Source organism: Heloderma suspectum, chromosome 1 (assembly GCF_057233095.1).
Source record: "Heloderma suspectum isolate Gila_16-S chromosome 1, 16-S_ref, whole genome shotgun sequence".
Taxonomy (NCBI): domain Eukaryota; kingdom Metazoa; phylum Chordata; class Lepidosauria; order Squamata; family Helodermatidae; genus Heloderma; species Heloderma suspectum.
The window spans coordinates 129788657-129803158 of NC_139458.1; the positions used below are offsets into that span (position 1 = coordinate 129788657).

Genomic DNA, 14502 nt, shown 5'->3' on the forward strand with positions numbered 1-14502 from the left:
TACCCCACTCATTACCTCTCCCCAGTTTGAGAAGGTTCCATAGATAAGCACTCTTTGAGTCCGATTCTGTAGCCAACTGTGGATCCACCGGATCGTTGTTTCATCTAGCCCACTTGGAGCTAGTTTGCTCATCAGGATATCATGGGGCACTTTGTTGAAAGCTTTGCTGAAGTCGAGGTATATGTCTACAGCATTCCCATGGTCCACAAGGGAGGTTACTTGATCAAAAAATGAGATCAGATTTGTCTGGCAGGATTTGTTCTTGACAAATCCATGTTGGCTTCGAGAAATCACTGCATTGTTTTCAAGGTGCTTGCAGACGGATTGCTTTATCATGTGCTCCAGAATTTTCCCAGGAATTGATGTCAGACTGACTAGTCTGTAGTTTCCAGGTTCCTCCTTTTTACCCTTTTTGAAGATAGGGACAACATTAGCCCTCCTCCAGTCATCTGGCACTTCCCCCGTCCTCCATCATTTCTCAAAGAGAATAGACAGTGGTTCTGAGAGTTCTTCTGCCAGTTCCTTTATTACTCTAGGATGCAGTTCATCTTGCCCTGGAGATATGAACTCATTCAAAGTAATGAGGTGTTCCTTGACCATATGCCTATTGATTTCAAGCTGCAATCTTGCCCCTTCAGCCTGTACTTCGCCTTTGCCAGGGGGGGTCACAGACCCTCTTTTGGGAGAAGACTGAGCCAAAGTAGGAATTGAGCACCTCTGCCTTTTCTTTGACATCTGTTATCATTTTGCCATCCTTATTTAATAGCTGAACAACCATTTCTTTCCTCTGCCTTTTACTATGCACGTAGCTGAAGAAAGACTTTTTGTTGTTGTTAGCATCCCCTGCTAACCTCAGCTCGTTCTCAGCTTTAGCCTTCCTGATGCCTGCAATTCTGTGCTACCTGCCTGTACTCTTCCTTTGTTACTTGGCCTTCTTTCCACTTCCTATATATGTACTTGTTTGTTTTCAGGTCATCCCTAAGCTTTTTGTGAAGCCACATAGGCTTCTTCTGTTGTCTTCCACCTTTTGTTCTTGTTGGAATTGTTTGTAATTGTGCCGTGAGAAGTTCCTTTTTTAAAAGCTCCCACCCATCTTGGACTCCTTTTCTCGTTAGCGTCGCTTGCCATGGGACATTACTGATTATTGTTCTGAGTTTATTAAAATCAGCTTTCCTAAAATCCAGGGTACGCGTTTGACTACACTCGGCTTTTGCTTCCCTTAGAACCAAGAACTCAAGTACAACATGGTTGCTTTCCCCCAGAGTTCCTGTAACTGCTACTTTATCCATTAAGTCATCTCTGTTGGTTAGGATCAAGTCAAGGATAGTCGATCCTCTACTTCCTTCCTCTACTTTCTCCAGGAGGAAGTTATCCACCACACAAATCAGGAATTTCTTGGAGGGGCCATGTTTTGCAGAATTTGTCTCCCAACAAATATCGGGGAAATGGAATTCCCCATTACTACTACATCATGCTTCCTTAAAACATGGGCTATTTGCTTTTCAAAAGTTTCCTCCTCGTCTTCTCCTTGATTGGGTGGCCGGTAGTAGACTCCGACTACCAGGTTCCTTTTATTCTTTGCTCCATTTATTTTAACCCAGATGCTCTCGATGGGGCTACCAAGCTCATCCTCCTGTATTTCTGTGCAGAGAAATGTCTTTTTCACATACAGTGCAACCTCACCTCCCTTTCTGTTCCTCCTGTTCCTTTTGAACAGGTTATATCCTTCAATTGCTGTATTCCAGTCTATTCTTATTCCAGTCATGAGAGTCATCCCACCAAGTCTCAGTTATACCTATCAAGTCATAATTTCCCTCTTGTATTAAGAAATCAAGTTCATTCTGTTTGTTTCCCATACTCTGAGCATTAGTATATAGACATCGAAGACCACGTGCTTCATAGTCTGGCTTTCTTCCTAAATGTGTCTGAAGACTATTATTGGGTGCTATTAGAGCTGTTTTCTCCACTGAAGTGCATGAGCCTATGTCCATTGTTACCCCCAACTTTACATCTCCCTCCCTCATAGGATTCAGTTTAAAGCCCTCCTGATGAAGTTCTTCATGCTGTGGCCAAACACATTCTTCCCATCCTTTCTGAGGTACAACCCATCCCTTGCCAACAGCCCATCTTCCAGGAAGTATAGCCTTTGGTCCCAGAATCCAAATCTCTCTCGTCGGCACCACCTTCGTAGCCAGTCATTTGCCCCGAGTATTTTTTGTTCCCTTTCTATCCCTCTTCTAACTACTGGAAGGATGGATGAGAAAACTATCTGGGCCCCAAAGTTCTTGAGTTTCCTTCCCAAAGCTTCAAAGCCTGACGTGATTTCTTCGTAGCTCCGCTTGGCGGTATCATTTGTTCCCACATGGATGAGAAGAAAGGGTTACCTGTCGGTGGGCTTTATGAGTGCAGGCAACCTTTCAGTCACGTCTCTAATCCGTCCTCCCGGGAGACAACATACCTGGCGAGTCCACGTGTCTTTGCGACATACTTGGGTCTCGATCCCACGCAGCAAGGAGTCTCCCACTACTACCACTCTTCTCTTCTTCTTGTTGTAGGCCTGGGTTTCATTGCCTCTGCTTGACTGACCTTCAGCCTCTTGCTCACTCTCATGTAGGTTCCCCTGTGATTCTTCCTCTGCAGGCTGTCCTCCAGTCTCATCCACAAGTACGTGGAATCGGTTCCACAGCTCCACTGCTTCCATTGGTTCAGGCAAGAAAACAAACACTGCACACACCTTGCAGGTCACCACTACTGGAGAGTCTTGTTCTTCCATAGCCTCTTTTCCCTTTTTGTGTCTAGCTTTGTGATTGTTCTAGACTAGCCTGTGCCTGCTCCTCTACTCACTAGAGGTTAAAAGCAGAGTCCCACTAGTGTGGAAGTGTGTGTTACAAGACAAATAAATGAAAAAAAAAGTTTGTTAAAAAAGAAAAAAAATGTTAGGGGCCTCCCCCTTGATCTCCCCTGCTGAACTCCCCTGGGCAACTCCTGTTTGCTCCCCCTGGTCGCTCGCTCTCTGGGAGCTTGCTTGCTTCTGTAGTCCCTGGACCAGCTGGAGCAGCTTCCTCTGCTCTGCTCTGCTCAGCTGGGAGGCGGGAAACAGACTGAAGCTTCCCGCCCACTCAGCTGCTGGGAGTACTCAGGCCACACACCCCCAATTCAGTTGGAGCTCTCAGAAGCACCTGGTGAGCTCACAGCCACTCAGGAGGATGAAGGGCAGCCCCCTGGGCTTCCTGCAGCCCACTTACCTCTTAGCCTCTGTCTCCTTTGTCTCCTTTGTCTCTTCTACCGCTGCAACTCCCCTGGCCAACTCCTGTTTGCTCCCCCTGTTCGCTCGCTCTGGTCGCTTGCTCTCTGTGAGCTTGCTTGCTTCTGTAGTCCCTGGACCAGCTTTTCTTTTCTTTCCCCTCTAGACATACCTCTGATCCCTTCTAGTGGAGGCACACTGGTGGGGGCAGTACCAGGGCTAGAGAGGCCATACAATTTCTTGTATCCTGGCCTCTCTTCTCCCCCTCCCTGCCCACGAGAACGACCTCTTTTCAACCTCTACAAAGTCCCCCGAGGCCACTTTTGCAAGTTCAGAAAGCAGGTGGCATGGTTCTTTCTGTGGTGGGGGCAGTGGAAGGGAGAGGCATCAGATGATGTAGTCCCCTTCCTGAGCTTGTAGGAGTGTCTACGGTTTAGGAAGGGGGCTCCAATAAATCCAGTGGTCCCTGAGATGTTCCCCAGGGACCATAGGATTGCTCTCCCCTTTGATAATAAACCATCAAGGCAGTACATAGCAGTTTAAAACAATACAACCTTAATACAATAAAAACAAGAACACTAAAAACAGTAAAATATTTTAACATTAAAGCAACTACATAATTTAAAAGACTAACTTAAAAAGAAACGTGTCTTCACACATTACCATGGGTCAAGTCACTGGCATCATCTTCAGGCAATATCTCATCACTAATGGTAGACTCCAGGAGGGTGCTACAACCAGAAATCAAATGAGCGCTTGGAGGTTTCTGTGCAATCTGAGGCCTGGAAGCTAATAAGAACTGACTTGTGGAAGGTCTCAAAGCAGAGCTGGGCCTTCTTGTTATGGATCCTGAATGAGAATCTAAACCCCAGGTGGGGAGATGATACAGTAAGATATTGCAACACAGAAAATGCTATAGTGTTTGACTTATCAAAGCAGTAACAAAGTGGAGAACAGAAAAAAAAAGTTTTGCCCCTATCCTTAGGTAATACTTGTACTTCTGCTCTCTCATGTAGAACAAGTGAGAATCACATGTGTCCCTCAGGCTATTACTGTACAACCTCAGGAACCCTGTTAGAGCCTTGAGTGCGCTAGCTTTCTTTAGAACATGACACTAACAGCAGTCGCAGAGTGGTGCAGATACATTAATATCTTAGGGCAACATAACATAGTATCTTAGGGCAACTAACAAGCTCATAATGCAAGAACAGGGGCACACATTGAGAATGAGCTTTGAAATCTTAATGATTTTAAGAACATTTCAAATTCTTTGGCGCCAGCTCTAGGTTTTTCACATTTAGGTACAACATTTCAGAATGAGAGTTTTACAAAGCATATACTACCAGTTCTGAGTTGGCATCCACAGCTCTCTAATTCTTGGTATATTTCCAAGATGATCCCAAGTGCTAGACAAGTTGCTCATCTATGTTATAGCATCAGGCAACTGCACCTGTGGCTAATGCCACTGTTGATATTTTAAATCAAAATAAAGGTAGCTTAGCAGAGTCCTGTGGTCTCCCTAGAGTTCCCCATGATCTACAGAAAGTCTCATTAAAGGAACAAGAGTAGTTTCACCAAAGAGCACAGCACAATGCCAGTTCATTAACTCCTGAATGGGATGAGAGACAAAAGGGCTTTTGAGCCTCATTCAGTTATTTTGTAAATGGATGGGTAATTCAAATAAATACAGTGATCACCCAGCTTTGAGAATTTTCAAGATGCCTATTTCCTGGGTAATGAACTTCACCACAAGCAATATAATCAATGGGCTACAAGACTGTATGAAGAAGCTAGTGTTACGCACTGTTCCTGCTGTAGCCAAAAAGCCATCTCAAGGTAGTATTAGGCTGGGACTAGAAGTGACGACCTGTGCCTTCAAATGTTGGTTTGCTGTTGAGAGCAGCAGTGAAGTGGGGTGAATACTTTCAAGTGGTGAGGCGAGAGGGGGAGGGAAAGCTGAAACCTTCCATTGCCTGCTGCTCCCTGCCCATCCACAACTACTTTTCTCTTAGCAAAGATTAGAGAAAAGAAGCCGGGGAGTTAGGAGGGAAGAGTTCAGCACTCCTTCACCTCTGCCAGATCTCTGCTTGAAGGGGCCCACACACGGCCTCCCTGTCCCTCTCAGCTGTTTGGCATGTCCGAAGTATGAAGAACTCATTCTGCTGCTGCCACATCTAGTTTATCCTGATGCCCCTTCTCTGCACAAGCAAGTTACTGTCTATTCTTATTCCTGGTCATCAGGCCTGCCTCAGGTGTGTGTAAGAGTCCGTGTGTGTATGGACACATGTTCTTCCCCTTAAGATTTTATTCCTGGTTAAAATGTACCTTGCAAAATAATTTAGCATACCTGAACCCAAAGCCTCTTCAACTAAACTTCCTTCTTTGATTGATTCCTTGACAATGAGCCAGTCCTTGTTCATCTTGCATGGGAAAGGAAGAGTAGTTTGGTTTGCTGGTATTTCATCCAAACACTTTAAATGAGGGATGAGTTTCTTCACTTCAGCTCTGTAGTTGTAGTCTGGGACCTGGAAAGAAGGACCAAAGCAGAAAATTCCCAAGTGTAGCCATTTTAACCGCAGAAGAGTCTGAGAAATAAGTAACGAAGCACATATATACACTAGCATTAAATACAGGAAGGTAAGTGTAATGTAGGGGCTATAGTGGCTTAGTAGTTAAGACGCTGAACTGCAGACTGGAAGGTCGGCAGGTCAGCAGTTCGAGACCCGAGTGCTGCGTGACGGAGTGAGCTCCTGTCTTCAGTCCCAGCTTCTGCCAACCTAGCAGTTCGAAAGCAAGAAATTGCAAGTAGATAAATAGGTACCGCCTCGGCGGGAAAGGTAACAGCGTTCTGAGCACCTCGGTGTTCAGTCATGCCGGCCATATGACCACGGAAGCGTCTTCGGACAGCGCTGGCTCTTCGGCTTAGAAACGGGGATGAGCACCGCACCCTAGAGTCGGACACAACTGGTTGGGGACACCTTTACCTTTACCTTTTTTTAAGTGTAATGTAGCCAAATATTTCAGCTTCCTTGTTTTCCTATGTGAGATTAATACTTCTTACTCTCATGATGAATAAAACAGCAGGACCAAGCATGATTTTGTTACATATGTACCAAACATTCAACGCAAACATAAAGTATTAATTCTAGCTTCATCTTGCCTATCCAACTATTAGTAATCAGATACTAGGTTATATCCAGTGCTAATCTTTCTTAGAGTAGACCAATTGAAATTAATGGGACTTAAGTTAGTCATGACTGTCGGTTTCCTGCCTCCCAGCTGAGCAGAGCAGAGCAGAGCAGAGGAAGCTGCTCCAACTGGTCCAGGGACTACAGAAGCAAGTAAGCTCACAGAGAACGAGCGACCATAGCAAGCGAACAGGGGGAGCAAACAGGAGTTGGCCAGGGGAGTTGCAGTGGTAGAAGAGACAAAGGAGACAGAGGCTAAGAGGTAAGTGGGCTGCAGGAAGCCCAGGGGGCTGCCCTTCATCCTCCTGAGTGGCTGTGAGCTCACCAGGTGCTTCTGAGAGCTCCAACTGAATTGGGGGTGTATGGCCTAAGTACTCCCAGCAGCTGAGTGGGCGGGAAGCTTCAGACTGTTTCCCGCCTCCCAGCTGAGCAGAGCAAGCGGCTCCAGCTGGTCCAAGGACTACAGAAGCAAGCGAGCGACCAGAGAGCGAGCGACCAGAGCGAGCGACCAGAGGGAGCAAACAGGAGTTGCCCAGGGGAGTTTGGCAGGGGAGGTCAAGGGGGAGGCCCCTAACATTTTTTTTTTCATTTTTTAACTAACTTTTTTTTCATTTATTTGTCTTGTAACACACACTTTCACAACAGTGGGACTCTGCTTTTAACCTCTAGTGAGTAGAGGAGCAGGCACAGGCTAGTCTAGAACAATCACAAAGCTAGACACAAAAAGGGAAAAGAGGCTATGGAAGGACAAGACTCTCCAGTGGTGGTGACCTGCAAGGTGTGTGCAATGTTTGTTTTCTTGCCTGAGAACAACATGGCCTACACCTGCAACAAGTGCAAGTTGATCACGCTGCTGGAAGAAAAAGTAAGTGGACTGGACAACTAAGCGACAACTGTCGACCCTCCAGGGAATAAGAGAACATGAAGAGTTCTTGGACAGAATGCGGGAACTATAGCAGCAAAGGGAAGACCAGAAGCTTGAAGAGCAACAGTAAGATGAGGCAGTGGGAAATGCTGAGGTGAAGAAAAATGGAGTAGAGGATACTCTTTGGAAAAGGGTGACAGTTAGGAGAAGAAGAACTAGATGCCACTCTGCACCAATGGAAGCAGTGGAGCTCTGGAACCGATTCCACATACTTGAGGATGAGACTGGAGGACAGCCTGCAGAGGAAGAATCACAGGGGAACCTACATGAGAGTGAGCAAGAGGCTGAAGGTCAGTCAAACAGAGGCGATGAAACCCAGGCCTACAACAAGAAGAAGAGAAGAGTGGTAGTAGTGGGAGACTCTTTGCTGCGTGGGATCGAGACCCAAGTATGTCGCAAAGACCCGTGGACTCGCCAGGTATGTTGTCTCCTGGGAGGACGAATTAGAGACGTGACTGAAAGGTTGCCTTTCCATGTGGGAACAAATGATACCACCAAGCAGAGCTACGAAGAAATCACGTCAGACTTCGTAGCTTTGGGAAGGAAACTCAAGAACTTTGGGGCCCAGATAGTTTTCTCATCCATCCTTCCAGTAGTTAGAAGAGGGATAGAAAGGGAACAAAAAATACTCCGGACAAATGACTGGCTACAAAGGTGGTGCCGACAAGAGAGATTTGCATTCTGGGACCACGGGCTATACTTCCTGGAAGATGGGCTGTTGGCAAGGGATGGGTTGTACCTCAGAAAGGATGGGAAGAATGTGTTTGGCCACAGCATGAAGAACTTCATCAGGAGGGCTTTAAACTGAATCCTATGGGGAAGGGAGATGTAAAGTTGGGGGTAACAATGGACATAGGCTCATGCACTGCAACGGAGAGAACAGCTCTAATAGCACCCAATAATAGTCTTCAGACACATGTAGGAAGAAAGCCAGACAATGAAGCACGTGGTCTTCGATGTCTATATACCAATGCCCAGAGTATGAGAAACAAAACAGAATGAACTTGAACTCTTAATACAGGAGGGAAATTATGACTTGGTAGGTATAACTGAGACTTGGTAGGATGACTCTCATGACTGGAATACAGCAATTGAAGGATATAACTTGTTCAAAAAGAACAGGAGGAACAGAAAGGGAGGTGAGGTTGCACTGTATGTGAAAAAGACATATCTCTGCACAGAAATACAGGAGGATGAGCTTGGTAGCCCCATCGAGAGCATCTGGGTTAAAATAAATGGAGCAAAGAATAAAAGGAACCTGGTAGTCGGAGTCTACTACCGGCCACCCAATCAAGGAGAAGACGAGGAGGAAACTTTTGAAAAGCAAATAGCCAATGTTTTAAGGAAGCATGATGTAGTAGTAATGGGGAATTCCATTTCCCCGATATTTGTTGGGAGACAAATTCTGCAAAACATGGCCCCTCCAGGGAATTCCTAACTTGTGTGGCGGATAACTTCCTCCTGCAGAAAGTAGAGGAAGGAAGTAGAGGATCGGCTATCCTTGACTTGATCCTAAACAACATAGATGACTTAGTGGATAAAGTAGCAGTTACAGGAACTCTGGGGGAAAGCAACCATGTTGTACTTGAGTTCTTGGTTCTAAGGGAAGCAAAAGCCAAGTGCAGTCAAATGTGTACCCTGGATTTTAGGAAAGCTGATTTTAATAAACTCAGAACAATGCTCAGTACGGTCCCATGGCAAGTAATGCTAACAAGAAAAGGAGTCCAAGATGGGTGGGAGCTTTTAAAAAAGGAAATTCTCACGGCACAATCACAAACAATTCCAACAAGAACAAAAGGTGGAAGACAGCAGAAGAAGCCAAGGTGGCTTCACAAAAAGCTTAGGGATGACCTGAATACAAAAAACGACACATATAGGAAGTGGAGAGAAGGCCAAGTAACAAAGGAAGAGTACAGGCAGGTAGCACAGACTTGCAGGGATGGCATCAGGAAGGCTAAAGCTGAGAACGAGCTGAGGGATGCTAAAAACAACAAAAAGTCTTTCTTCAGCTACGTGCATAGTAAAAGGCAGAGGAAAGAAATGGTTGTTCAGCTATTAAATAAGGATGGCAAAACGATAACAGATGTCAAAGAAATGACAGAAGTGCTCAATTCCTACTTTGGCTCAGTCTTCTCCCAAAAGAGGGTCTATGACCCCCCTGGCAAAGGCGAAGTACAGGCTGAAGGGGCAAGATCGTAGCTTGAGATCGATAGGCATATGGTCAAGGAACACCTAATTACTTTGAATGAGTTCATATCTCCAGGGCAAGATGAACTGCATCCTAGAGCAATAAAGGAATTGGCAGAAGAACTCTCAGAACCGCTGTCTATTCTCTTTGAGAAATCATGGAGGACCGGGGAAGTGCCAGATGACTGGAGGAAGGCTAATGTTGTCCCTATCTTCAAAAAGGGTAAAAAGGAGGAACCTGGGAACTACAGACCAGTCAGTCTGACATCAATCCCCGGGAAAATTCTGGAGCAGATGATAAAGCAATCCATCTGGAAGCACCTTGAAAATAATGCAGTGATTACTCGAAGCCAACATGGATTTGTCAAAAACAAGTCCTGCCAGAGGAATCTGATCTCATTTTTCGATCAAGTAATCTCCCTTGTGGACCATGGGAATGCTGTAGACATCATATACCTCGACTTCAGCAAAGCTTTCAACAAAGTGCCCCATGATATCCTGATGAGCAAACTAGCTCCAAGTGGGCTAGATGAAACGATCCGGTGGATCCACAGTTGGCTACAGAATCGGACTCAAAGAGTGCTTATCAATGGGACCTTCTCAAACTGGGGAGAGGTAACGAGTGGGGTACCGCAGGGCTCAGTCCTGGGCCCAGTGCTCTTCCACATTTTTATTAATGACTTGGAGGAGGAGGTGCAGGGAATGCTGATCAAATTTGCAGATGACACAAAATTGGGTGGGATAGCTAATACTCTGGAAGACAGAAACAAAATTCAAAGTGATCTGGACAGACTGGAGCGCTGGGCAGAAAACAACAGAATGACATTTAATAGGGATAAATGCCAAGTTCTGCACCTAGGAAAAAGAAACCAATGCACAGTTACAAGATGGGGAATACGTGGCTCAACAACACGACAAGCGAGAAGGATCTTGTGATTGTTGTCGATCACAAGCTGAATATGAGCGAACAATGTGATGTGGCTGCAAAAAAGGCAAATGCTCTTTTGGGCTGCATTAATAGAAGCATAGCTTCCAAATCCCAGGAAGTCCTAGTTCCCCTCTACTCAGCACTGGTTAGGCCTCATCTGGAGTACTGTGTACAGTTCTGGGCACCACACTTTAAGAAGGATGCAGACAAGCTGGAGAGGGTTCAGAAGAGGGCAACAAAGATGATCAGGGGACTGGAAACAAAGCCCTATGAAGAGAGACTGAAAGAACTGGGCATGTTTAGCCTTGAGAAGAGAAGACTGAGGGGAGATATGATAGCGCTCTTCAAGTACTTGAAAGGTTGTCACAGAGAAGAACGCCAGGATCTCTTCTCGATCATCCCAGAGTGCAGGACATGGAATAATGGGCTCAAGTTACAGGAAGCCAGATTCTGGCTGAACTGCAGGAAAAACTTCCTGACTGTTAGAGCCATATGACAATGGAACCAATTACCTAGGGAGGTGGTGGGCTCTCCCACGCTGGAGGCATTCAAGACGAGGCTGGACAGCCATCTGTCAGGGCTGCTCTGACTTGGATTCCTGCATTGAGCAGGGGGTTGGACTCGATGGCCTTGTAGGCCCCTTCCAACCCTACTATTCTATGATTCTATGAGTAGTGTAAGTCTAATTCATTTTAATAGGTCTAATTTAAGTGGGACTAACATTGGATACAACCCAATATTATTAAACCAAACTGCCCCACTATGTGTGCTTGCATGCGCACACAAATCACTGCTGTGCTTTGGGGACATACAATGCCCTCCATCTCCCTGGCCTGCACTTATGCCTACATTGTTGACATTATCTTATGTCTACATCTTCTCTTCTCTCCCCATCCTCAGGCTATTGCCATGCCCTGTAGACTCTTCCTCTCCATCACCACACTGGATTATTGCTTAGACTTTCCTTCATGCTCCGATTAGCTTATTCAGATAAAGGGAGGGCAGGCAAAAGTTAGAGTAGGATCTACTGGTAGGTCTCTTGATGATTTATGGCAGATTGGCAAGGGTTTCTGCCTCCTAATTGATAATAGCAGCTAAAAAAGGTGTTTCTTTTTCTATGAACCAAACAGAGCAGCTGTGGGGGCTTGATCGAGACTGGGACTATGGTGGGGGCAAAGGGTTAAATCCCCTCTCCTCCCCCACTGCCCTGATCCAGATCACCCCACCCCATAGGTGCTAACAAAAACACCAATCACACAACCGCCAGCTGTGCAATCATCATCACAGGTCACTTGTACTAAAACTGGCTGAAACAAAGAAAACTTGCAGGAACATGAGGAGCAGATTTGTGTGCAAAATGATTGTTCTGGTCAGTTCTGGTACTGAACAAATTCCAGGGATGCACATGTACTTAGCAGCACCCTGTTTCTTAATTTTAAGTGTATGCTTGTTGTCCTCCTGCCTTGCTCCCCACAACCACTATTTTGCACTTAGTTCTGGTCGGTGGTCTTTGGGATACTAGTAAAATGACAAAGTAGATCCTACAAGTAGATCCTACAAGATCCTTGAAGTCCACCCAGCCCTGATCCAGACTACTGTACTTTCTTCTTATTGCTCTCCTTACGTGACATTTTCTTGCACTTTAAGACGTAGCGGCCTAGTTAGCAGCTAATGGATTAACGATCAGTACTCTTCCTTCTAATAATTCATTCTTGTGCAAGTTGAGGTACCAGGGCTCAAAGGGCACTTTGGCATCCTTCTCTATAGCGTGAATAACACCAGAGGCTTTGCCAGTGTTCTGTTCCCCCTTTATGTATGTCATGTACTGACTCCTGTGCCTCAGCCAAGACACAGGCAAGGTGTAAGCAGTGGGGTACATAAGAGGAGGGCTCTGCAAAGCCTCCTCTGCTATTCATACCTGAAGGAAGGGGGTCAGAGTTCTTTGCTTATGACTCATCTTGTGTGGGAGAAATGACAAACTGCATAATGAGGCATCCTTGAGATCAGAGGCTATGCTACAGCCAGATGGGATGCTCCTAGAGGATGGAGGGCTCAAGATGCACACATTAAAAAGGTTGCGTCTGAAACAGCCTTTAGGCTGTAAGATCTCTGGGCAAATGCAGCAGCAGCTCCAGGTCCTGTATATAGGGCCTAGCAACCTACTGGTGTGAGAGAAAATTCTAGCACAAGTAGCAGCAGCAGTAAATATATGCAACTGGAATTTTTTTGGGACTATAAGTTGTCACTCCATTTGGCAGTGTTGTGCATCAGTGTAATGTTAAGGAAGCTGACCAATTTTCAGCCAATATTTTTTCCCACGAGAGAGTAAGTACCTAATACAGAAGCACAGAAGACAAAATCATCTGCTCATCTAGTGCATGTAGTTTGCACGATGCATAAACTATAGCTTTCCAGTCTGCAAAGCTGTCCTGGTTGAGAGGTACATCACATTACATTTACACATACAATGCTACTGCAACAACAGCTGTGATAGAGACCTCCATATTTATCATTACATTGTTGCTTTTGGTTTAAATGTCAGGAAAGGATGAGCTCATCTGGAAATCAAATTACACTGAGCAAACAGACAGCTTGTAGAGAGAACAGTAAATTTAGCTGAATCAGTATATGTAATTTTAATTTCTTTCTTTTTTTTTTTACATGGAAGTAGCCAATCAGAGTTAGTGGTTGTATTTGTTTAGCTGAAATCTATAAAATATACTTGTTAAAGGTAGCATGAGAATATGAAGTGAGGCAAAAATATTTTTGTTTACCAGGCATTTTAATTTCTCGTGAGTTGATTTTATTAATTTTTATGTATTATTTTAATGTATTTTTGTTATGATAATTGATTGTACACCACCCTGAAATCCTAAAAGGCTGAGTGGTATAAAATGTTTTAAATAAATAAAATAAATTCAGCATTACCCTCCCTCCACATTGATAGCTGTCCCAGTTCCTATGGCTGTTACTCTTACTAGTACAGGCTAGAAGTTTGACATATGTATGAGGTTTTGTCTTCATTAGCTTACTCTACCTCGATAAAATTTTGTCATAATTTTAGTCAACAAGGCAAATTTTATTTTTTTATTTATGAAAATCCTTTGAATTGGGCCCAGAAACTAACCGGCAGCCAATAGAAGTGAAACAACGCTATAGTTATAACTACACTTTACATGCCCTGCACAGCACACATCAGATAACAATCTAGAAACTAGATTCTAATTGCTGCATTTTGAACTAATAGTTTATGAACACTCTTCAAAGGCAGCCCCATGCAGAGCGTGTTACAATAATCCAGTCTGGATGTTACTAAGGTATGAATGATCACAGCCAGGCTCATTTGGGCAAACCAGTTGAAGCTGATGAAAAGGCCTCAGGGCCACAATTGCCACCTGAGCATTCAAGAGCAGCGATAAATCCAGGAGAACTTCCAAGTGACAAACTTGATTCAGGGGGAGTCCAACCTTATGTAACACAGGCTATATACCCAGCCCCATATCAGCAGAACTCTCAGCCAAGATTAATTTAGTACTCCATTCTGTCTAGATTATACTTCAGTTTGTTCACCCACATCCAGTACTTCACTGACATCAGATACAACTTCACTGCCACAAGTGCAGTATAATACACAATTGCCCACATAGCAGAGGAGCACATCCCTGTTGTGCATGCAGAAAGGCTCTTTACTTCTTTTCTGGCACGGCAGTCCTCCACATGGCACTGCAAACTGTTTTTGAAGCACTTGAGGATTCCAGAAGTTGCTTGCAATGAAGCACAAAAGGGTTACTGTGCTAGAAATGAAGAACATTTGCATGGATAATGTGTTCTGAATTGCAGCCACCACCTACAAGGGTGTTTCAGAAAGTAGTGGCCATTTTTAAAATACAAAATGGGCAGACAGTTGCTACTTCTTAGTGAAACACCCTCATACAAAGTTAAATCCCACTAATTTCAATGGAACTGACTTCCAAAAAACTTTGCCTTGGATTGCACAGTGCTCAATCTTTCAAGTGCTTATTAAAATCCT

At 44.7% G+C, this 14502-nt stretch overlaps 1 protein-coding gene across 2 annotated transcripts in view; it reads right to left on the reverse strand.

Annotated features, from left to right (window-relative positions):
• Positions 1-14502, reverse strand: part of LRRC56 (leucine rich repeat containing 56) — a 72587-nt gene that overhangs the window by 13990 nt on the left and 44095 nt on the right. For both annotated transcript variants that reach the window (XM_084857254.1, XM_084857245.1), the window contains 2 exons: positions 5592-5769; positions 3908-4105 (listed from right to left, as the gene is read on the reverse strand). In XM_084857254.1, the coding sequence (XP_084713380.1) occupies positions 3908-4105; positions 5592-5769 (376 nt within the window). The remainder of the gene's footprint in view (positions 1-3907; positions 4106-5591; positions 5770-14502) is intronic.